The sequence below is a fragment of the Molothrus aeneus genome, chromosome 5 (assembly GCF_037042795.1).
Source record: "Molothrus aeneus isolate 106 chromosome 5, BPBGC_Maene_1.0, whole genome shotgun sequence".
NCBI classification, from domain to species: Eukaryota; Metazoa; Chordata; class Aves; order Passeriformes; family Icteridae; genus Molothrus; species Molothrus aeneus.
Genome location: NC_089650.1, coordinates 14603328 through 14627189, shown reverse-complemented (window position 1 = coordinate 14627189; position 23862 = coordinate 14603328). Strand labels below are relative to the sequence as shown.

General features: G+C 40.3%; 1 protein-coding gene across 1 annotated transcript; it reads left to right on the top strand.

Annotated features, from left to right (window-relative positions):
- The first annotated feature begins 2 nt into the window (after positions 1–2).
- Positions 3–20065, top strand: FERRY3 (FERRY endosomal RAB5 effector complex subunit 3). The gene is made up of 14 exons (XM_066549692.1): positions 3–93; positions 1290–1484; positions 1740–1885; positions 2977–3158; positions 4610–4709; positions 4789–4910; positions 6127–6233; positions 7750–7947; positions 9483–9611; positions 10669–10737; positions 12216–12418; positions 17451–17508; positions 18753–18820; positions 19807–20065. The coding sequence occupies exons 2-14, from the start codon at positions 1307–1309 to the stop codon at positions 19897–19899; spliced, it is 1653 nt and encodes a 550-aa protein (XP_066405789.1). The 5' UTR covers positions 3–93; positions 1290–1306; the 3' UTR covers positions 19900–20065.
- The last annotated feature ends 3797 nt before the right edge of the window (positions 20066–23862 follow it).

Genomic DNA, 23862 nt, shown 5'->3' with positions numbered 1-23862 from the left:
GCGCAGCTGCGATGACGGGAGCGGGGAGGCGGAACATCCCGGCTCCCCCTTCCCTGCGGCCCGGTTAACCCGCGGCTGCCCGCCCGGAGCCAGGTGAGCCGGGACGGAGCGGGCCGGGCACGGCCGGGAGGCTCCCGGTGCCCGCGGGCGCTGCCGCTTCCAGCGGAGGGAATGCGGGCACCGGGAGCCGCCCGCGGCGGGGAGGGGGCGGATGGGCTCCCGCAGGCCATGTCCTGCCGGCTTTGAGCCTGCCATTCCAGGTCCTCTTTGGAACACGGGGCTTGTCCCCAGCTCCCTCTCTATCAGCTTCCTCCCCACCTCCTCGCTGCATCGGGGAGCAGCAGAAAGAGCGTGGTCGGGTTTGTGTTTCCCAGGATTTCCCTTTGCATCCCACTCACAGACAGGCCGGGACACCGCCTCGCGTCAATATTGGTTGTCCTGTGATGTTTTTGAAACTGACTTGTTTCGTCTGTGTCTAACACATAGGTTTGTTCGCTGAAAAACCCACGCCCCAAAAAAAACCAAAACCAAAACAAACCCACCGAACCCTAAACCCGTGAATTCTGCTGTAGAATTTTTTATTTTTATTGTTTTTTCTTTTCCTCGGGGTGTGGTTTTTAGCACTGGGGAGGGTTCAGCTGAATCAATGTGTCCAGCTTTGTAGGGGATGTTAAAAACAGAGGCATGTTAATGAGCAGAAGAACCCTGTGGAGGGTAAAAAATACCAGCAGAGTTATCTCAGCCTGTATTTTCACTCTACACAGTCCCCTTGCATCTCCTTTGGCTTATTTTTACTGCAGGTTACAAAAAGACAAAATCAGCTCTTTCTAAAAATGGTTGCAAACATCTGCTCCCCCACTCCCCAGGCCTTGCACCTGCAGAAAGGAGGAAATAAAATTTCTGTGCACTCTGCACGATTTCAGCTTTTGAGGCATCCATGACAGAAGTCAAGGTGTTTTGTTTAATTTTCTATTTATCAGGATTCCCATCTGCCTTGCTTCTTCTTTTAAGTCAGGAGATTTTGCACTGTAATTTTTAAGAGCAATTACCCAAGTTTATACATTGACACACTCAAATACATTTTAGAAGCATTTGATATTTTGTAAGCTGGTATTTATGCTTCAGTTCCAGATGCATGTATTTGGAAGTCAAAACTGAGTATCTATGAAAATTTGGGGGGTTAAGTATTTTTGACTGTTAATTATTAACAAAGCCATGGCTTTTCATTACCATTTTTTACTTATGAGTTTACAAAAATGTAATTCTTGTTACTTTCATTTCTGTTGCAGGAAACAAACTAAAAAGGATGAAGCCTAATAAAGGAAAGACTTTAACTAGAGAGAGAGACTATGTGTACAAATTCAGTGCTGGGAATGAACATTTTGTGCTTACAGTGCCTCTCAAATTCCCTGTGCAAGAGAATATCAGTCATTTACATGGACGTCTGATGGTTCTGCACAACCTGCCATGCTTTATAGAAAATGGTATGATTTGGTTTCTTAAATTAATCTCATGTGTCCTTGTCCATAAGTATCTTAGAGCTTGCTCTAAGAAGCCAAAAGAACAGTATTTTACTTGAACAGTATTTACAAAATTGGTTTTTAAACAGCAAAACATCAGAGAAAATTATTGTCAGTGCTAGCAAGGAAAAGGTTTTCAGGTGAAAAACTGTACTTACAGGTTTCCTGGGTTATTGTTCATGTGTTCTGTTGATGGATCATTTCTTCTTGTTGTAATAGACCTGAAGCAATCTCTTAGTAAATTTGTAGAAGAGGAAACTATAAAAGATTATGACAGAGAAGCTGAAGTGGCTCTGGAAGCAGTGAAATCAGGAAAAGTAGACATCAACCAGCTGGCAGATACTTGGGCTAAAGCTTATAAAGAGGTAAGATTAAGGCTGAAGAGTAAATATTCAAGGCTTGCTTTGTGAGAATATGTGTATGTGTGCAATCACAACTGTGAGGATGAAATATTACACTAAAATTCACTGCCATTCTTGCAGGTTTTTCTTTTTATCTGAAAGTGAGCATCAAGTCTTCATTCTACAAGTTCTTAGTCAAGTTTTTCTTAAATTTAATAGAGCTGAAAGATAGAAAATGGAGAGGCAAAACATGGTGGTTTGTTCATTCAACAGTTGAAACTCAAACAAAACATAGGCATAAGGCTCATAGTGGCTTAGAAATAAAGCAAGAGGTAATGAAGTGACACTCCTATCCTAAAACTCAGTAACAGTAATTAAGGCTAGAAGGAGAAAGCATATAGTTGAGAGAGACTTTTCAGTTCATTTTTTGGGTTCATATTATTTAGGAAGGATTATTTAGGAGGCTTTAGTTGGAATAATGTCTCCAGTTTCACATGGGATCTTAAAAATAGTGGAGTACAGAAGAACTGGAGGACTCCTAGTGAAAAGAAAAAATTAATGACAAACCTGCAGTATTTGAAGAAAAGTTTATAGGAATTGAATTTGCTTCTCATGAAATATAGAAAAATGTGAAAAATTCTATTAAAAGTTTGCAAAACTGGCATTCTTGGGCTGTTCTCTGTTCAATAAAAATAGCCTTTCTTAGATCAGTTTTGTTGATGGAATTCTTAGTGACATCAGCAGTTAGTCATCCTCACTAGCAAAGCATTTTTGTTTGCACAGCTGGTGTTCTGGGCTTATCTAAAATTCATCAGGTGCAAGTATTATTGTGGATATTGCTGTTCTTTCCCAGCTGGTGTTGTGTGAAAATTGGTAATTCCTTACTGTAGTCCAAGCCTTAATGATTCTGACTTTAGTTGCTTTGAAAGAGAAAGAATGGGAGAGGAGAAAATTAAAAGCTAAAGTAGAATGACAGGAAGCTAAAATTAGGGAAGATAAGTTATGTATGGTACAGGCTGTGTGTGGGCCCCCATGGTTTTACCCACCATTTATTAGGGATCTTTATATGTCCTAAGAGGAATCTTATCCTTTAAAATCTCCTACCTTTTCTTTAGACAACATTAGAACATGCCAAACCTGAAGAAACCAGCTGGGATGAAGATTTTGCAGATGTTTATCATGATCTGATCCATTCTCCAGCTTCTGAAATGCTGTTAAACCTGGAACACAATTATTTTGTTAGCATTTCAGAATTAATAAGTGAAAGGGACGTGGAGCTGAAAAAGCTACGTGAAAGGTATTACTTTTTTTATTATCTAGGTTCTCCTTTCTTTTATTAGATAGGGTTACATGCCACTGGGTGTGTAAACTCATAGGACAACGTGTGTCGCTTGTATTTGTCTGTGTAAACCCCAAGTCAGACAACACTTGGCTGGCACAAGAGTATTTAGAGCAAGGGGGAATGGCTTCAAACTGAAAGAGTGAAAATTTAGATTGGATATTAGGAAAAAATTCTTTACTCAGGGTGTGATGAGGCCCTGGTACAGGTTGCCCAGAGAAGCTGTGGCTGCCTCATCCCTAGAGGTGTCCAAGGCCAGGTTGGATGGGGCTCTAAGCAACCTGGTCAGGTGGAAGGTGTCCCTGCCTATGGCAGGGGTTGGAATGAAATGGACATTCATGTCCTTTCCAGCCCAAACCATTCCATGATTCTATGATGTCATTAGGGTCAGCTACCTTATATTACCTTGGTAGCCTTCTATTATTTTCATTGACTGAGGAGAATGTAAGTTTTGATTTCCAGAAAGCATTGAGTTTGTGTAGGCACAGTTTGTGGTAGTTGGGAGTGGAGCTGTGGAGCCTCATCCCCAGTGGCTACAGCTGTGAAAAGCAGGTGAACAGCATTGAAGGCAATGAGCCATGGAGTGCCCAGGTGTGCTGATCACCAAAGGGAACAGAGGGCACACATGTGCAATTCATGTAAGGTGAGGGGTGTCAAAGGTTGGGCTGAAGGACAAGATGAGCAGATGTTTGTAATTTTCTGAAATGATGTTACTCTGTATGGGTTGAAGCTTTCTGAAATGGTATGGTGGCACTCTGTGTATCATGGTCGTCTTGACTGCGACATATGCTGTGACAAGTTTGAGTCCAGAGTTCTGGAATAAGCTTGCATAGCTGCAGGTGACTCCTTTATCCACAAGAGGGAACACGTTGAGTGTGGATTTTTCTTTTTGTGTCAATGTAATTCCAGTAGGTCTGGTTTAGCATTCTGAGTAGCAATATTCCTCTTGAGCTGTGTGTGTTTAAGCTTGTATTAGACAGTGCATTATCTCTTCATGCTATGGTTTCTAATGGACTAAATTGTATGTATTTCTGGTTTGAGGGTCAATGTTGCCAGTAAGGTGTTAGCAAATCTTTTTGCTGCTATTGCCTCTTCTCAAGAGTGCATACAGAAGAAAGAGCAGTATTGTTGTAGAGCACAGGTGTAATGGAGCTGTGTATCGATTTGCTTGGAATTTATCACATCCCTATGTTGGTGGCAGCTGAGCCTGTCCCAGATGAGGGCAAATGATGTTCTGTTTACAGAGGGGCTGACTGACCTGGCCCTTAAGGCCAGTTTGTTTTGTGGATTTTCATTGCTAAATCTGTGATTGTTCATTCTGTCAGTAACAAACAACCAAGTTTGTTGTTGTATCACAGCAAAGGGTGTTCTGCTGCCAGTCTTCTGAAATCTGTTTGCTTCTCTTTCAGGCAAGGAGCTGAAATGGATAAGGTGATGCAGGAGCTTGGGAAGTCACTGACTGACCAGGATGTGAATTCCTTAGCAGCTCAGCATTTTGAGTCACAGCAGGTAACTAGAATATGCCATGCACATAATCACCTTAAAAAGAACACCCACACCACTCAAATTATCACTGCTCTCCTGTCAGGATTTGGAGAACAAATGGACCAATGAATTAAAACAGACCACTGCTATCCAGAAGCAGGAATATCAGGAGTGGGTGATAAAGCTTCATCAGGACCTAAAGAATCCCAACAACAGCTCAGTCAGGTATTTAATTCCTCTGTGATGCTGAATTTCAGCTGAAATAGTTCAAAGTATTTGCATTTACATAATCTCCTAAATAGGGTACTATAGTCCTATTTATTATGATATGATAATATCTATAAATAATTTGCTTAGGATAATCAAAGGCAAATAGACCATCATAAAGAAATATGTATAATTTCAGGAATTTCTTCATTGTGTGATGTTACAACATCTCTGTACCAGGAAGTGTTGTAATGCACTAAAGTACAGCTTGACATGAGTGGAATTCCCTCCTGTTTTGCCTTCCTCTCCTATATCTGTCTTTAACACTGTTTCACAAACCTTTCTGTTACCACCCAAGCATGTTCTGGAGAATAATGGTACTTTAAAAAAATGGTAACAGTGGTTTGAATAAACAAGCCTCTTTTTCTCTTTCTGTATGTATGTCACTGGACAGCTAAAAAATGGAATTTTTTAGCATGAGTGCTTGTGGAGAGAATTGAATGAGAAGCTTTCCCCTGTTTGAGGGAATGGCAGGGAAATTAGAATTTGTAAATTGGGTGGGATCCTTATTCTCTATCACTAGGACATTGCTGCTTGGCAGTTGAAATCAGTAGAATTGCTTGCAAGTTTATAAGAGATTTTTGGAGGTGAGGCACTTTGAAAACAGAAACTTCTCACTAGTGCCAAAACAAATTGGATGCTGTTCTTTCATGTATTAGGAACAGTATTTGTTGTATCACTACCAGACAGTTGAATTTAGGGAAAATATTAAAACTGATATCTGAAATGTTTCCTGGGAGTTTGAACACTGTGGAACATTTGATAAGGTGGTTTTTAATCTCCCATTTTGTGTGGGAAGAAGAAAAGAAATGCTTTCGTTAATAACTTCCTTAATAAGATTTTGGCTGCTGTAAATAGGTTGAAGAGAATTCTTTTTGTTTTCCTTTTATTCCTACATTCTTACTATGTTATAACTAGGTATTGTGACTTATTTTTAATTCTCAGTCTTGGAATGCTTTACTAATGGGCCGAGTAATGTAAATCTAACAGTGAAGTTTCCTCTTCCTGCTTCCAAGAAGGCAAAGGTGAAACCTCATGAATGGAGCTCATGCTCATAGGTTTGGTCTCCTGGTTTCCACAGACCAGCTGAGAAAACTTGGGATAACTTTCCCAAAGTTGTTGGTCTTGAATAAAAATTAGGATTAACTTTTTGGTACTTTTCTTATTATTTTAGTGATGAAATTAAAGTTCAGCCCAGCCAGCTGAGGGAATCTGTGGAAGGAAATGGGAGAATCTATGAAGAACAAAGGCTTTTAGAAGAAAGCTTTACTATTCATTTAGGTAAGTGGAGTAAACCAAATAACAGCTGGTAATAAATAATGTACCCAAGGCACATATTATTTACACTACTTAACTCTCAATGTGTATAATCCATAGTTTGGAGTTGTTTTGTGTTTGTTCTTTACATGTGTAAGAGAACAGCATAAACTGTATTAAGCAATGTCTGAAATAGGTGGAAACCTTAATGGAAAACATTCTAGAAGTAAATTTTTATCCATTTTCTTTGGGTGACTCATGTGAAAAAGCACAGCAACAACAAAGTATATTGCCCAAAAATGATGCTTTGACTTTTCTTACATTTGGTAGAAAAATGTGTTTATGAAATTCACTTCCTGTGATCAGTTGACAGCAGAATAGATACTTGCAATTTGTATTTTTGTTTGTGCAGTAGAGTCTTCTTGTGCTGTTTTCACCATGTTATGTTGTGCAGGAGTACTTTAGGTCACTTAAAAAATCGTCAGCAAAGGTGTCAGCCAGAGGAGGTTTGATACAAATTTGCAAAAGAGCAGAAAAGTTCAAAGGCAAGGTTCACTCTATTACTATATAGATAAAACACAGAGAGGAAAATTGGATTATAACGAAATATAAAATGATTTAGCCAGAGATGGGCACCAACAATCCTTCCCAGTATCACAAACTTGGGAATTTGCAAGCTCTGAGGGGCATCTCTGTCAGAGGGAGATGCTGGTGCAGCCTGCTGTGGTGCAGGAAAGCTCCAAGGACATCCCTTAGGACCCATGTTCCATAGGGTCATGAGATGATTGCCTTGAGTCATTTGGAAAATGTTCATCCTCAGGTTGAATTGCTGGAGTTTCCAAAACTCCAGCAGCAATGGTGCTGTTTCCCTTGAACCATGGGTTGGGTAGGGGATGTTTCCAGGCTGTCAGGGGCTGACTGATGATCTCTTCCTCTCCATGCAGCTCCCGCTTCAGCCATGCAGCAGTTCCTGGGATGGCCCAGGGAAGCCTCAGTGCCCAGCTGATTGCACAAATGCTAAGGCCTAGCAGGAGTTCCTGAGCTTGTGCACTGGTTCTGGGGAGGGTGGGGAAGGATACACCAGCACACATCAGTAGTTCATCCCTAGCCCTGCAGTATTCCTTCAGGAAGAATTGCTTCACAGAAAGGGTTGGAAGGGTCTGCCCAGGGAGGTTTGGTGTCCAAGGAATGCCTGGACATGGTACTCAGTGGGCTGGTGACAGGGTGGGGATTGGGCACAGGTTGGTCTTGTTTTTGAAAGGCGGTTCCAAGCTTAATAATTCTGTGATTCTGCAGTGGGAACAAGGCTCATTTCAGGCACGGGCAAGCCTCACTTAGTGAAAACACTGTGTTTTTATTGCTACTTTGTGAATTGCTGATGTGTCTGTAAAACTGAATGAGTGGCTGAGAACATCCTCTGGGTCTTACTGGTTACAGCTCCCTTCCAGATCTTTAGGGAAGCAGTTTTGTGCCCTTGCATTTCAATCTGAGTCTTGAGCTTAGACTTCCACTGGGATTGAGCCATGTGTGCTCTGTGCAGGGGCTCAGCTGAAGACCATGCACAACCTGAGGCTGCTGAGAGCTGATATGTTGGATTTCTGCAAACACAAGCGCAATCAGCGCAGTGGGGTGAAGCTGCACAGGCTTCAGACTGCCATGTCCCTCTACTCAACTTCCCTCTGTGGCCTGGTGTTACTGGTGGATAACAGGATCAGCTCATATAGCGGAATCAAAAGAGGTGAGCCTTCTAATGGGAGGTATCATGTCAGGGAAAATGAATAAAATAATAAATTAGAATAAAATTTGGCTGTTTTCTCTCATGGAAAAATATTCTTTGTAAAATTAAAATTCAGTGGAGGCACTCATGTTTTGCACGTGTATTGCAAAAGGGTTACAAATGAAAAAAGAGATATGGATGAGGATGGGGGATAGTGTTGTGCTGTTCTCTCTCATCTCTTCCCTACATTTTGTGTCAAAGTAACAAACAATATTGAAGAGGACCCTTCAATATTGATTTAGACAAATTTATTATAGGAGTTTCTAACTCTTTAATACCAGATTATCACACTGAAACATATTTGCAAAAATGAAAAAGAAATATGCCCAGATTTTAAAGGCATAGGTAAATATATAAAAATGCCATGTCCTTTTGATACTGTGAATTCTGTTAAAAGTAAACAATAGGAATATGACTTCCCTACTCCTGGAAAGTTTGATTAATAGCCATTTTAAGTGCATGTCTTTTGAGTAAGTGAGCATTATGATGGTGTTTTCTATCAAGGTTAACCAAAGAAACTTCTCTTTATTCCTGGTTGACTCTCCCACTTCTGTCTTGAAGTTTAATACCAAAAGATTTGCAGACACACTGGTTTTGGTAATTGGGAGTGGGGCTGTGGCTGAGCCTCATCCCCGGTGGCTACAGCTGTGCAGGACAGGGGACCAGCACAGAAGGTGATGAACCATGGAGTGCCCAGGTGTGCTGATCAATCACCAGAGGGAACAGAGGGCACACAGGTGCAGTGCATGGGCATGAGTGGTATAGAAGGTTGGGCTAAAGAACAAGAAGGGTGGATGCTTGCACCCTTCTGAAGGGATCAGGTGTTACTCTGTTATGGGCTGATGCTTAAAGCCTTTGGAAATTCTAGGGTGGTATTCTGTGTATCCTGGCTGCCTCGACTGTGACATATGCTGCTACAAATACACTTGGAATGTCTTTTTTTTACTATTACTTGCCATTATTCTTGCATGCCATTAAAAAAAATGCACAGTGGTGCTTGATATTTCCTGGAAACTGTTGGAGTTGCTAGGAAGAAGGAGAGGGAAGTGAACCAGGAAAAACTGCAATTGCATTTGTTGATTGCTGTTCATGGTTTCCAAGTAGTTTAATTGTAACAGTATTTTGTACTTGTACTTATTTTGCAGGTACTTTTTAAACTGTTTAAGTATTTAAATGAATAACAAAAGGAGAGTATCTGGTTTACGCTAAATTTTAGGCAATGAGAGAAGACAGAAATTTAAATAATGCCATTAAACACAAAATTGCATCTTGTAGCCACCAACTTTATCCTGTAGCCACAGTAGAGGGGAAAGTACTGGGACCATGTCGCAATCTGTCAAATATAATCCTCAATGAATTTTGGAAGAGGAGTTCAGTAGGGCTTTATTTGGAGAGTTTGCCTTTATAGCTGGATTTACTTGATCAGTAGAGTAGAATTACATAAGGTTACTGAGCACAACCTCAGGACATGCATTTCAATCTTATTTTTTTCCTAGATTTCGCAACTGTTTGCCAAGAATGCACGGATTTCCATTTTCCTGGAATCCAAGAACAACTTGAAATTGTCCAGAAGGTTGTACTTAAGGCCAGAGCACAGCATAGCAGCAAGACAAAAAGATACCACGGTCAGTGACAACCAAAATTACCCTCCTTGAAATAGAACAGTGGTCAGAGGGATGTTTGTGGGCAGGGCAGAGTCGATGCCACTCTTCTGCAGTTATTTCATCTGTAAAATGGAATGTTTGGGCTCATCAAGAAACTGTGTGAAATTCACAGAGAATGTGATGTTCAGGTGGCGTCTTTGCTGCTCCTTTAAAATGAATCAACATATAAAAGTCACATTTTAACAGCATGGGAAGTATATCAGGCCATTCTGCTTTCCTGAACTGCCGGTAGCAGCACAAACTTTATCTGTCTTTACCTTTTTATTGCCATTTACATTTAAATCTTTAAAAATTGCAGAAAAAGGAGTTTACTACTTTTTCCCCCTTCCTTTAAAGTGAATGCTGAAAACCAGATAAGAAATTGACTAAATGTGTATTTAGCTTTCTTGTGCTGGCCAAAGCTTTGGGAATGGTTTTCCTTACATTTGTGTTTGCAAATGGCTGGGAAATGCTCTGACCACATGGTGTTTAGGCAGTGCAGTTGTACATCATGTAACTTTGTTTTCCCTCCAGAGAGCTACTTATGTGATTTAAATGCATCCAGAACATGAACAAATATGAGTACACAATAAAAACAAGTTCCCTTGAGAATCTGCATATTGCTGCATCTCAAGGGAAATGGTAAAAGCTGGTTTTATGCTGCTGATTTATGTAAATCTCTTATGAATAAAATAGTTTTAATTTATTACATTATTGAAAGAGTAATAGCAAGATACTATGTGGTCGTGGGGGCAACTTCCAAAGTTTCATGTTATGTCTGAGAATATTGTTTGCTTTTGTCCAACTGAAGAAATATCATGGGATGGTAAGTAAGAAGGGCTGGAATTTGAGGTAGGATTCAGTTTGGGATGTGTTGAAGACAGTGAAAACTCTTCTACCCATCCCCCTTGCATTTTGGGGACTTTATGGTAACTTCATGGTCAAAATTCAAGCCAGATATCAGTACATGAACCTTGTCATGCCCAAGTGTAATTAATAGAGGATATGATTAATATTTGTTCCATGTGTTCATACACAGAAAACAAAATCAGTGGGAATGAAGATAAATTAAAGAATGTCGAACGAAACCAGTCAAACATTTTGCCGGGTGAGTTGTGTGGCCCCCTCTTCCTCAAGCAAACTGTGTTTTATACATCCACATTTTTAGCTCTAAAGTCAGAACATAAATTTTAAACTGAACCCAAGCTGACCTCAATCAGAGGAGAAGGATGATCCTGTGGCTGAGGCAGAGAACTGGGTGTCAGGACATCTGGTTTCTATTCCCAGCTTTGCCACTGCATCACATGGCATGGGGCAAATCACTCCTCTTTGCCTAAAATTTCCTTTTGGAATTTGAGGGTGAAAAAAAAAGAACTCTCAGAATCTTGGGGGAAAGGTGAAACTTCAATACTAGCTGCTAATTTTATTTTTAAAAATGGCTATATGTATATTACTGCTGTGGTACAGAAAAGCAGTTTTGAGTGGATTTTTTAAGTTTCAGAAATCCCTCTCTTAGGGGAAGTATCTTCTGTGTATATTGTGTTGTTTAGTAAGGAAAGCTGCTGTTGAATTTGAAGATAAATATGCAGTTAGGGGAGGAGTTAAGTCCATACAACCCATGGTTGAGTGAGGGTTTATTAAAATTGATTTCATGACTGTCTTAAATATTTTTAGTGGGAGTGGATTGTAAATCAACTTGGACCAGATAAATCCAGGTGTCTTGTAGCAGTGACTTGTGTTACTGCTTGTAGATGGTCACAGCTGGGGATTCCTGCCTCCTTTGCAGTCATCCAGAAGGAGTACAGACCCATTTTGCAGCTGTTCCAGTTCAAAGAAAGGATCTTAACTTCGGTGGCCAGTGGGAATAGGTTTGAAGGAAGATGTTTATTTGTTGACTGAAACAGTGGGGGCATTGCACACCTGCTTTTCCCTTGACTACTGTAGGCTTTAGATCTCCAGTGCAAAGGAGCAAGGGAGAGACCTGGATTTCACTGCCTCTCACCTTTGATAAATGAATACTAAATCTAAAAATATTCCCAACGAGATGTCTTGGTTCCTTTTTTCAAACAACTCTGTAACTCACCTTCCCACTACTCTGACTTATTTTAAATTCTAATGGTCACTGATCCCTTTGTGTTCCAGTGCCATATCTCAGTTGTTACATAACCCACTATCTTTTTCCGCAGGCTCTGTGCATCCTTTATTTGAACCCATCCTTTTTTGGCCTTTCCGCCTCCCACATCTGTCTGCAATTCCGTGCTTGCATTGTGTATTTTGAGTATTGCACCTCCTCTGGGTTTGTTTTTCTGTTTTGTGCTATATAGAGATCATATCCTGTACTGGCACTGTTATGGTTCATTACACCATGTGGCCATGATGCCAGTGGAACCCATCAAAGCAGTAGAGAGAGTGTGGGATGGATGTAAAACAGTGACAGTCCAAGAGATTTTAGATCTCCTGTGTATGTCCTCATCTCTGCTGTATATTTGTATTGGCCTTTTATCTTTGTTACACTTCCAAACAATTGGATTTCAGTACAGATCACTACCATGATTTCTTCCCTTCCTGCTTTGCCTTATTGTGCAGGAGAGTTCTACATCACAAGGCACTCAAACCTCTCAGAAATCCATGTTGCCTTTCACCTGTGCGTGGATGACAACGTCAGGTCTGTGAACGTGACCGCCCGGGACCCGGCCATCATGGGGCTCAGGAACATCCTCAAGGTCTGCTGCACACATGACATCACCACCATCAGCATTCCCCTCCTGCTGGTGCATGAAATGTCAGAAGTAAGTAAATGCAAACATTTGGGCTGGTTTTATATCCTTGGATTTTTGCAGATGGTGTGTTTCATGCTGATATAGGCCAAATGGGATGGTTTTTCTCACTCACAGGCCTCTGCCATACCACGTGGTAGTTGTATCTACATGGTGACCCAAATTAAGGAGCCATGTTTTTAATAGACCAATTAAAAACATCTCAGCCAGCTGAATCACTCAAACGTTTTTATTCCCACCCCTCCTTTTGGACAATCCACTTCCTAGATCCATCTCACTGCAGTGTAGTCCCATCTTTTATTAATACTTGTACCACAACTGGAAGCTCTTGCTCAGAAATTCTACCTTCAGAGTTGCTGATGCAGTAGTGATACCAGATCCCCTCTTTTAATTATCATTAGCTGTAAACATTAAAACTAACTTTTGGGAGCAGCTGAACTGGCAAAGCTTGACTTAGAGTTCTGTAAATCTAAACACTACCTTCTGTAAATCTTCTACCACCTCAGCCCTACACAGGAGCAACTAAATTTCACCTTCACTTTGACCTGTCTCCTCCTTCACTGCCTAATTTCTGTCCCTGTTTCCTCTCTAAGTCCCCTCAAATACTGGCTGGGCAAGAGGCAGCATATTGCTGATGCTCTGTGTTCTTACTTACTGTACTGAGTTTTGTATTTTCTTCTCTAGTGGGACTCTGCTGTAGGGCTTGTCTCTCAATCAGCTGTAACATTTCTCAGTGCACAGCAATTTAAAACTATTGACAGCTTCTTTTCTCTGTCACACCTGGCTCACAGAGAAGAAAAGAGGTGGGAAGGCAGGGGAAGAAGGACAGGGAGTACAGCCATATGCCTCCTATCCTGAAGAGCTGGAAAGTCTATAAACCTAAAGAAATGAGAAAAGGAAGATAATTCTGTCATCCATGCAAGGGTATCAGTAATAATTACAGTCTGTTGGAGAGGTTTCTTTTTTACATAACCCTTTGATTTTTCACTTTTAGATTCAATGTTGCCTTTCCTTTGTGGAAAGTGGCTGACTCACAGCAAGATAAATGCTCACCAGTGGATTACCTTTAACAATGACAGGTTTTATAATAGAATTTACTGGAACATGGAGTAGAAGTCATCCTTTTTTGCAGGATCAGGGTCTATTATAATGAAAAGCAAGCAGTGAAAAAGATAAAAAGACACAATAATGAAGCTTCTAAAGGATGTGTTTCCATGCATAAAAGTAGACTTTTAGGAACAGATTAGATTATTTATGAAATTTTTCATCTATTGTACTGAGACCTTTCTTTGGGCACAAATTAACATGGGAAAGTAATCAACATGCAGGACAGCAGCCTGGGTCTCTCATGGGAGCCAGTTGCTGTGTTTCAGAAATTTATTAAATATATCGATCTTTTTCTTAATCAAGGTGCCACCTGATTATGGTCTTCTGGTTTTTGTTTCCTTTAAACCTGCTTAGTTTTAGCTTCCGTTTGCATATATGTATTTTAAACTACAGATCACATGACCAAGTGTTCAATGCACCTTGAAATGTGTGAAACTGAAGAATTATCTTCTTGCCTAGTGCTGGATTCTTAAAAGGTCCCAGTGAAACAATTTACCTTTGTATTAAGCTGTTAAGTCTTAGCAGAGTAAGCAGAAGGTGAGCTGGATGGTAACTGTGTGTTTAGGCACAAGTGCTTTGTATGACTTGCATTAGCAGCTTCCTTATTACAGTGCTTGGCAGCTGGCTGACCTGCTTTGAAACACACAAATCTGTAACTCCTTGTTGAGGGAAAAGTGAGTAATGACAGATTTCTGAAAGTTACCCTGAACTCAGTGCCTTTGGCAGCCGCAGTTCTGACTCTGCATTTACCACCCACAGAAGAACATTTTTGTGAGGTGGTTAACCAGGAGCCCAGCTGCAGAGATGTTTCCATGCTTCCCTGGGACAGGCATTCATTAGCAGTGTTCTCTGTGCTTTTTCCAAAGGTTTTCTCCTAATGTAGATGGAAGAGTGGTGTTTATAGCCTCACAAAAGTAATTACAGTATCACAGACTGCTTTGGGTTGGAAGAGACCTTAAGCTCGTCCTGTCCCGTCACCTGCCAAGCGTAGGGACACCTTCCACTCTCCCAGGTTGCTCCAAACTCCATCCAACATTTCCTGGAATACTTCCAAGGATGGAGAAGCCACAGCTTCTCCAGGCAACCTGTGCCAGGGCCTCACCACCATCCAATCAAAACCTGCTCTTTGTCAGTTTGACTGTATTGATCTCAAAGAAGCCATTAGATTTTATTGTTATTTCTATGAAAAAAAAAATCAAGAGTTCTGTTTTCCTTTGTTTATCTTATGGCAAGAACAACCAAAACACATCTCTCTGGTCTGATGATTAAATTCAATAAAGGAAGGAAACTGGATTTGATACCTGAGAAAGGCAAAAGCAGGCAAGTTTGATTTCAGGCCAAGTGAGGTGTTACTGATCACTGGAATCTGCCATAAACTGGGGAATGAAATGGCTCTAACAGGAAGGCATTGCTAAAAATGCCTGAGCTGGCACCCTCCCTTGGTAGCTTCAATGTTGCTGTTGTCCACACAGCAACAGTGACAAAAATGTAACTCTTCAGTGATCTCAGTCCAGTTGTCTCTATTACCATAAATTAAGACAAAATTGTTTTTTAAAAAAGTGGAAATGAAAGGAGTGTAAGCTGTGTAACAAATATTTATGAACATGGTTTATGTCCATAGAGAGGTTATGATGGGTGATTGACCTCAAATGTTTCTCATCTGAGTTTCCTGCCTTTCAATTTTTATCTCCTCATCCAGTCTTTAGGATTTGCACAGATGCACTGTGAGTTAAACACCTTGCTAATTCTTACTGAAATTACCCACTGAAGTTTAGTTTGAAATATTTTTCCACATGATGTGTGTAGACTTCACTGTTTTACTTACTTGATTATGACATGGCTCTGCAAAGGCCCAAGCCCTAAGCAGCCCTGTGTAGTGAGCTGTCATAAATTAAATGAAAATAAAATCTAAAGGATTGCAGCATATCTTTCTCACTGTGAAAAATATCTGAAAGACCAATGAAGCTGGTCTCTCCTCCACTCCCTTTTTTTCTAAATGAGTCAAAGAAATCTTAATTTGACAAAATGGTTGCATCTTAAAAAGAGTTGAAGTGTCTCTGCTAGTGAAAAATACCCAAAGTTCCAGGTGTTGTTTTTTTTTTTAACTTTCTTGAATGCTGTTATACAAAACTCGCTCTAAGAGGCTGGCTGTTTGCTTTTTTGCTTTCTGATGTCCTTCTCTGTATTTTGCATTGTTGCTTAGCTGATCCTCCATTTCCACACCAGAGAAAACTCCTGGTGATGTGGTGAATTCATGAGAACTTTGGTGTGTGAAGATGGATTAGAATTGAATCACTGCTATGTCATTCAGTTCCTGTGACTTGCAAGGAGCAACATTCTGTTATCTCCTTGGATGCCCACAAAATTTAATCTCTCTGTTCCTCTAAAATAGTCCAAGGAATGGTGTCATATCCTGCTGTGTTGATCAGTCTGTTTAAGGCTCAGTTCCCATCACTGATTGCTCAAGGTGCTCCTGAGAGAGAATGTTCTTCTTAGTTACTTGTTTTTTACTAAGCCAAAGCTGTGATCAAAACCAGCTATAAACCTTACTTGTGACACAAAGCACACATGAGCAGATGAGTTGTAATAAACACCAAGTGTTGCTTCCAGAATGCTTAAAAATTTAAAAAGTCAAAAGGCAACCACAACAAAAGTAAAAACCCAAACTTGTCCATCACTGTTCTGTCTGATTAATGTGGTGTATACCCTAAAAGCAGCATGTGATTTATATAATGAAAGATTTATGAAAAGATACTTCAAACTTACCCAGTTTTTAACATACAGTGTATTTTGGGGGATTGCAGATCCTCCCACCTGAGGAGGAACTTTGGCTTTCAGTAGTTTTTTAATGAAGCCATACATCCAGTTTATCAGTTGTGTTATCAGTAAGCGTTCTTAGATAAGCTTGCCTCTCAAATAACTTTCTTTAATCCTGAAATTAAGCTTTCTGATAACAGATTGCACTGTGTTTGACATTGCAAAATAGAGACTGGCTTTAGTGAATAGAAAAATATGTAAAGCTTAAGTTTGAAAAGGTACTTGGAATGATAAATCAGTTTCCACATCTATATTCCTGTATTCAGAGTAGGAAGTGCTCATCTTCATGTTGAAGATTACAGCAGAAACAAACAGATATTGTTTTCTTCTTCCTGAGAAGTGTTTGCAGTGAGTCATTCTGTCTCTGATGGAGTTACATCATCATGGTGTAATTGGCTTTCTAGCATACAGCCAAAAAAATGTTTCATGAACTTTAATCTTAAATTATTTAGCCCAGTGCTTGTAGCCATATCTTAAACCACTGTGGTTTTCATATCATGTTTTGCTATTTAAGTTTAGGTAAGGATTTGCTGGCTGTTGCTATCTGAAACTCCTTCATCAGATGCAGATGATTTGTTTGTTCTCACTCTTACCATAAATGCATCTAAAGGAGGAAGGGCTTCTTCCAGTTCTAGTATTAGAGGGAAGGTTTTACTGAAGATTGTGGGTATAGAAATATTAAACAAAAGAAATATTAAACAAAATCAAGAACAGTTAGAAGTCATCATTGTGCTTTTAAGATGTAGTCAGGAGCCTGCCTTTGATTTGCTGAAGCATGAACCTGATAATTATCAGTTCAATTTTTGACTTTTTCTGGAGCTCCACAGGGGAATTGAACAGCCCAGTTTCCAGTGGGTTTGACAGCATTTTTATTCAACACATCAGTTTAAAAATGTTTAATATTGTTCTGACACTGGCTCTCCTAGCAATAAGGAGTAGTGGTGCTTTTATGGTCTCCTGAAAGGTGTGTACACCTGCCTAGAATGTTCGGAAGGCAAGGTCCCAAATCCTGCTTGAAAATTATGTTCTAGGGCAAAAAATGTATTGCTTTTAATAACTTCCCTGCTATTCTTGCTGTTTAGATTTGTGGGGCATTGAGGCTTTTTATTTCTTCATTTAGGAGATGACCATTCCATGGTGCCTGAAGAGGGCAGAGCTCGTGTTCAAGTGTGTCAAAGGTAGGGGAGTGGAGCCCCAGTGGGATCTGGGGAGCCAGTCCAGAGCAGGGACATGAATTCATTAAAGGGATGGAGCAGCTCTGCTGGGAGGAAAGGCTGAGGGAATTGGGATTGTTCAGCCTGGAAAAGAGAAGGTTTTGGGGTGACCTCATTGTGGCCTTGCAGTGCCTGAAGGGAGCCCACAGCAAAGATGGAGAGAGACTCTTGACAAGGGCCTGGAGTGACAGGACAAGAGGGAATGGCTTCACACTGACAGCAGGTTTAGGTGGGATATTAGGAAAAAATAGTCCTCACAACTCAGCATGGTTTTCTGTCTTTCCATGTGGTGTTTTTACTTTCTGCATTTTTTGTGCTGCACTTAAATAGTTGAACCAGTCACTTTCTTTCAACCACCTGCTTCAGGAACCTCTTCCTGTAGTAATTGACCTTTAGTAGTTCACAATGGATATATCATCTATATCATCCACTTCTATTAAACAAGTATTTTTCTGAGTGTCCTTATTTGCCACAAGAGGATTCCTGTGGCCTTTGGTAGTTCATTACTTGAGCAATAAATGAGTGCTGAGCTTTATCCCTATAGAATCATGGAATTGTTTGGGTTGGAAGGCATCTTAAAGATTTCAACCCCCTGCCATGGGCAAGGACACCTTCCACTATCCCAGGGTGCTCAGAGCCCCATCCAGCCTGGCCTTGGACACTGCCAGGGATACAGGGGAAGCCACATCTTCTCTGGGCACCCTGTGCCAGGGCCTCAGCACCCTCACAGGGAACAATTTCTTCCTCTTATTCAATCTAAACCTACTCTCTGTCAGTGTGAAGCCATTGCCCCTTGTCCTGTCACTCCAGGCCCTTGTCAAGAGTCTCTCTCCATCTTTCCTGTGGGCTCCCTTCAGGCACTGGGAGGCCACAGTGAGGTCACCCCCCTTTTACAGTGAAAGGAAGCCACGGAAAGAACTCCTGACACACTGTTTGGAGAAACCCTCACTTCTGCTGTGCATCACTGTGCTGCACAGGAGGACTGATAATTCTGTCCTCAGTGTAGGTATTCTGCAGAACTCATCATTAGATTTTTCTACATTTCATTCAGATTGCCCAGGTCTGATTTAAAGGCAGTTGAGGGCATCCCTAATTAAGGCAGATCACACTCTACTTGTGTGTGAAAGCTCCCTCACTGCCTGCTCATGCTGTAACTGCTGGGGAGTGTTGCACAGGTAATCCAGACTGTGCCTATGCTGTTTTTTTAGGTTTCATGATGGAAATGGCCTCGTGGGATGGAGGAATTTCTCGGACTGTACAATTCCTGGTACCACAGGTAGGTGAAATCGAAGTCATATCCAACCTAGGAGCCTGCTGGTAAAAAGTCACATAACAGCAGATCTAGTTGTGAATTTTTTGCTCTTGCCTGCCCCTTTTGAGTGAGTTTAAATTAATCTATCTGGTTTTGTTTCCTTGCCTCTAAAAGAGGACTAAGGGTGGGTTTATATTTTTGAATACCCAGTAGTATTTTCTCAGATGATACTAAAATTTTAATCTGGGAAATTCACCTTTACAAGTAGTAAATGCATCACCTTTGAAAAAGGTGCTTTTTTTTCTGTTAATTACTTAATTACATTTTTCTGTTAATTACTCCAGTGGTCTGACCTTGTGTTACAAGACTTGCATTGTTTATTAGTCATACTGTCTAACAGCATGGAAAGCTGAAATGCAGAAAGTTCAGTCATGCTTTCACAAAAAAAAAAAAACTACTCCAGGTATTTGAAGTTAGTTCTGATTTAGATTCTGAAATTATTTAATTTGGAGTTCTAGCTGATCTTCAGAAACAGGAAGATATCCAAAGATAGCCAGCATGAAGTTTGTTCTAAAAAGCAGTGAAAATAGAGTTAATGTTAGGAAAGGAGTAACATGTACTTCTTGACAAATTAAAAGCTGCTGAGCAAAGAGGAAGCCACAAATAAATTCCAAATTTGAAGCTAGTCTTGAAATGCAGAGAGCAGGAGTCCTGTAGATAACAAGCAGCACTGTCCTGCTTCTGCTTGGCAGAAGTAATCAATCCCTGGAACAAGAAATCTGCGGGAAATGGTTATGTGGGCATGTCACATAAATATACAGAAAATATTTTTAGGTCAGTCTTTTAATTGAATTCAGTCAGATTATAACACAGTTTGAAAATTATTTTTGTTGGCTTCTGAACAGCAGCAATTCTCTTAAATACCAAGAAACAAAGTTGAGAGAGACTTAATCCTTCCTAACTACAAAAAGACAAAGCTTACCTGTGTGTTGTTTTTTTTTTTTTCCCAGACAATTTCAGAGGAAATGTTCTACCAGCTGAGTAACATGCTGCCACAGATCTTCAGAGTGTCCTCCACACTGACTCTGACCTCCAAGCACTGATTTCTGTGGGACACTAACCTGTATCCTATTGGCAGAGGATGAGATTTAGGAGATTCAGGACTAGGATGTCTCTTTCCTGTGGACTCATGACTCCAAAGTGACATTTGTTGCAATTTCAAGAATTGTGTTGTAATAAAAGATAAATGTTGTCTGTTCTTGGCTGGTAGCAGCTGATTTTGGCCTCTTGTTTTGTTTCAGCACAGGATTGATGATGAATGCCTCACCTTTACCTGAAAAACATTCATTATAACTTGTAAGAAATCTACAGAAATATATAGCTGATTCTCATACACAGGTAGTAGCAATAAGAGCATATGCTAGGAATGGGGTCCTCTGCCTTCTACAAACATTTGCTGAATTGTCTTAGTGACTTAGAAGAATATGGAGCACATCAGAATAACCCATGGAATTTGTCATAGTGACCATGGAATAAAATTACTGCCTCATTTTACTGCTGCAAAATGAAAGACTTGAATCAAACATTTATCCTGTTGCATTTTGTAGATTGTGGAGGTGCTTAAAAAAATTAATATATACTTGTGACAATAATTAGGAATTTTGAAGTATAGACCTTCCTTTTTTTTAATACTTTTGGCTTTATTTTCAGTCTTCACATTGAGAAGTTTATCATATGAACAACTTTATAGAATAAACACTGAAGTCTTCTGGACACTGCTATACAGATAAAATTTGCTGCTTATTAACATTTTATGACTAATCAAAAATTCCAGGGAGACAGCTCAAGATGCAGCTATGAAATTTCTTGGGACAAATTTAAATCCACTCAAAAAACCCGAACTGAACAACTCCTGCATCCCAGTGATGGGGGATAAGGGGGACCCTGGGAACTGCTTTTCGCCTATCACGGACAATCTTGGAACTCAGCTGTGGACTCAGGAGCTGGAAGCAGCTTTTCCATGGACACAGGGAAAGTCCTGTCAGGAACTGGGATTCTTGGGATTGCTGGAAGCGCTGGGCTCACAGCAAAGCAGCTGTGGGGGTGAAGGTTCCAGGTAGTGGGATTTCCAACTCCACAGTCCTGCTCTGTGGGAATCATGGGGATCCTGGCAGACCTGGCTTTGAATCAGAAACTTCTTCCTATGTACTGCTGAAATTCTGCCCTGGAAACTAGAGAACCTGGAAGCCAATTAAAACTCAAATTATTTTCTGTCTTCACAGTGATTTTTTAAAATGTTATTTAGCTTAATAAAGGGAAAGATTGAAAAGCTCTGATTTGGGGAAGCTGCATAATTTAGAATTCTCACAGAGTACCAAAGGAATATTCACCATTTCATGATTGTAAAGTCACTGTGTAATTAACAGACTCAGCTTAGTATTTTTATCAAGTCTTGCATGCTGCAGGAAGCCATGTAAGTGACCCAGCAAACATCTCTTGCTGAACTGTCAAATACTTTCTTTTCATCTGCCAGCAGCTTCTAAAGAAGAGTCATGCAAGTAACGTGACCTAATTTGGTGTTCTAGAAAAGAAGGATGTAAATTCCTCCAGAAGGAGCTGGATTAATCCTGTTACAGCTCATTTTACATTGCTGGCCTTAAACTGAAATCAAACTCTGGTCCCAGAAAAGCAAGTGCTCTAACACTATTCTATCTGGGAAAGGTGTGGTGGCAGAGCTATTCCTTTTTAGAAGTTGTAATGCTTATCTGTGTGTGAAAAAATCTGTGTTACCTACCTATACTAATTTTATATTTTCCTTCAGTCAGTAAATCTACCACCAAGGAGCACCAACAGTTCTTAAGCAAGCATCTTGCATATACTTTGAGACTTTTTGGTGATAAAAATTATGCCATGTATTTTTGCCAAAGCATGAAGACTCCATTTAATTTAGTAGCACTTGGGTGAAACTGCCACTAATTTCTAGGAAAATAACTCAGCTTTTTGCCTTTTATTTTTGAAATATTTGTTTTCAGTGGATTGCATCTAAACTTGTCATCAGAAGAACCAGTTGGTCTTTGATACTGAAATGAACCAACAAGCTCTAGTGATGAGATTTTGGAAAGCCAAAATGGAAGGAATGGTATGGGAAAACTATTAATTCTGCTTCCTGAAGCGTGAGCCTTGTAAATGCTGAATAAGCCTGCCAAAGACAATCTTTGTCTGGAGGATCTGTGACAGAGCATTTAATATTCCCGTTTTTCATACCTGTTCTCAAAGAAGTGGTGCTAACAGCAGAATTTTAGCTGTCTTTGGAGAAAAGCAGAATATAGAGATGGGCTGACCTAAGCTGTATCTTCTCTTTGGTCTGTGCCTGACAGCTGTAGAATACAGGCTGCAGTTTATGGTGTAAAGCCACCTTAGAAATTCTGTTTCAGTCATGAAAAGCTATTCAAGATTAAGAGGAAAATGACTTAATGGGCATGAGGTTTTCTATTTGTATATGCAGTGCAGATTCCTTGGAAGGGTGACAATATTTAATGCCTTGAAAATGTTGTGTAAAATTATACGCGTGGCTTGAATTGAATAAATTATTCTTGCTGTGGGGAGAGGTGAGGAGCAAATGCCATTGTTTAGCTTCTTTAACTTGCTCATGGTGACCGCTGTAAACTGCAGGTGCCCTTTACAGAGTCTGAACTGAGGTTATTGCAAGGGAATAAATGCCAAGAGTCTGGAATTGTCAAGGATATCACTTAGTGCCCTTCACCTCTTGTCACCAGCTCTGCGACCCGCGTCTGTTTGCTTCTGTGGGAGCTGGTGACAAACAGGAGGAGAAGAATGCAGGCAATCAAACACATGCACAGACCTTGCCCTGGCCAGGTGCTTCTCCTCTACTGCAATGCCAGAAGTGTCCCTGTTAGAAGCTGGCACTGCCCAGACAGGTGGGAGTCGTACCCGAGGTCTTTTCTTCTGCAATAATTCATTCTGGACAGTGAAATCTTAATGATGAAAGAGTTATTTTATAACTTTTCCTGTTGTATGAGAGGTGAATGAAGCCACAGAAGGGGATTATGCAGAGGGGATATAATGTAAGGGAGGAAATTATCATGGAATGGTTTGGGCTGAAAGTGGCTTTAAAGAACAACCAGTTCCATCTGAGAGGACTGAGATTGTGCATTCTAACCCCGTTCTGGTTATTTCTGTGAGCTTAAAAGTTGATTGGTTTATTGTATCTGTACCTCATTTCCCCCTCATTAGAGGAAAGTTTAATTTATACTTGTGTAGTATTTTGAGCATTAGTCTTTCATGCCTCATTTACTGGTTTTTTTTTTGCCAGTGCTCTACCCAAAAATACAGAGCTATCCCCTGGTATTCACACCAGGTCAGCTGAGTAAAGAGATGCCTGTCCTCTTCTTGTATCTTTGCCTCATGGAGCTCTCAGGACACACCATCAGTGCTGCATAAAAATAAATTTATTACTTCATGCTATATACTGGATGTGATAGAAGTCAGTAGCAACTACAGGACTGTTGTCCTATGGGACCACAGAATTAGAAGAATATGTTGTTATTATTATGTATAAGGACAAACAGTTTTATTTCAGGTTGCATAAGTTGAAGAGCTTGATTTTATGATATAATAGCATTTAAACACTAAGGTGTAATCTTACCCCAACATTTAGAAGCAAGTTCTTTTGAAGATTATTCCTTGGAGGTTAGGCCAGATTCTGGGTAAGGAATGGTGTTTCATAGTTTTCTATTTCCTTTCCCACTTCTGTCAGAACAACCTGCAAAGGGAGAAAAACAACATTTGCCCTTTATAATAAAGGCTTCGAAAGAGAAAAGCCATGGAAATGAGTCAACTTAGGATGTGAAGTCAGTGTTGCAAGCTCTGCCAAGTACAGCTTGGAGAAGATGAGACATCTTAAGCAAGCACTTCCTCTGGGCAAGCACTTTCCATATGACATATTTTTTTAATTGGGAAATGGACTGTGGACTTCAGTTTGTGATGCTCAGTTCTGGTCTCATTGGCCAGTTTCTCTGCTTTCAGAACAGACATAGAGCAGTATT

Bases quoted from the DNA above. Each gene is read 5' to 3' on its own strand.
- FERRY3 (XM_066549692.1), top strand. From the start codon at position 1,307: ATGAAGCCTAATAAAGGAAAGACTTTAACTAGAGAGAGAGACTATGTG. The intron at 9,612-10,668 runs GTCAGTGACAAC...GTTCATACACAG, and splicing joins CAAGACAAAAAGATACCACG to AAAACAAAATCAGTGGGAAT. The intron at 18,821-19,806 runs GTAGGTGAAATC...TTTTTTTCCCAG, and splicing joins TACAATTCCTGGTACCACAG to ACAATTTCAGAGGAAATGTT.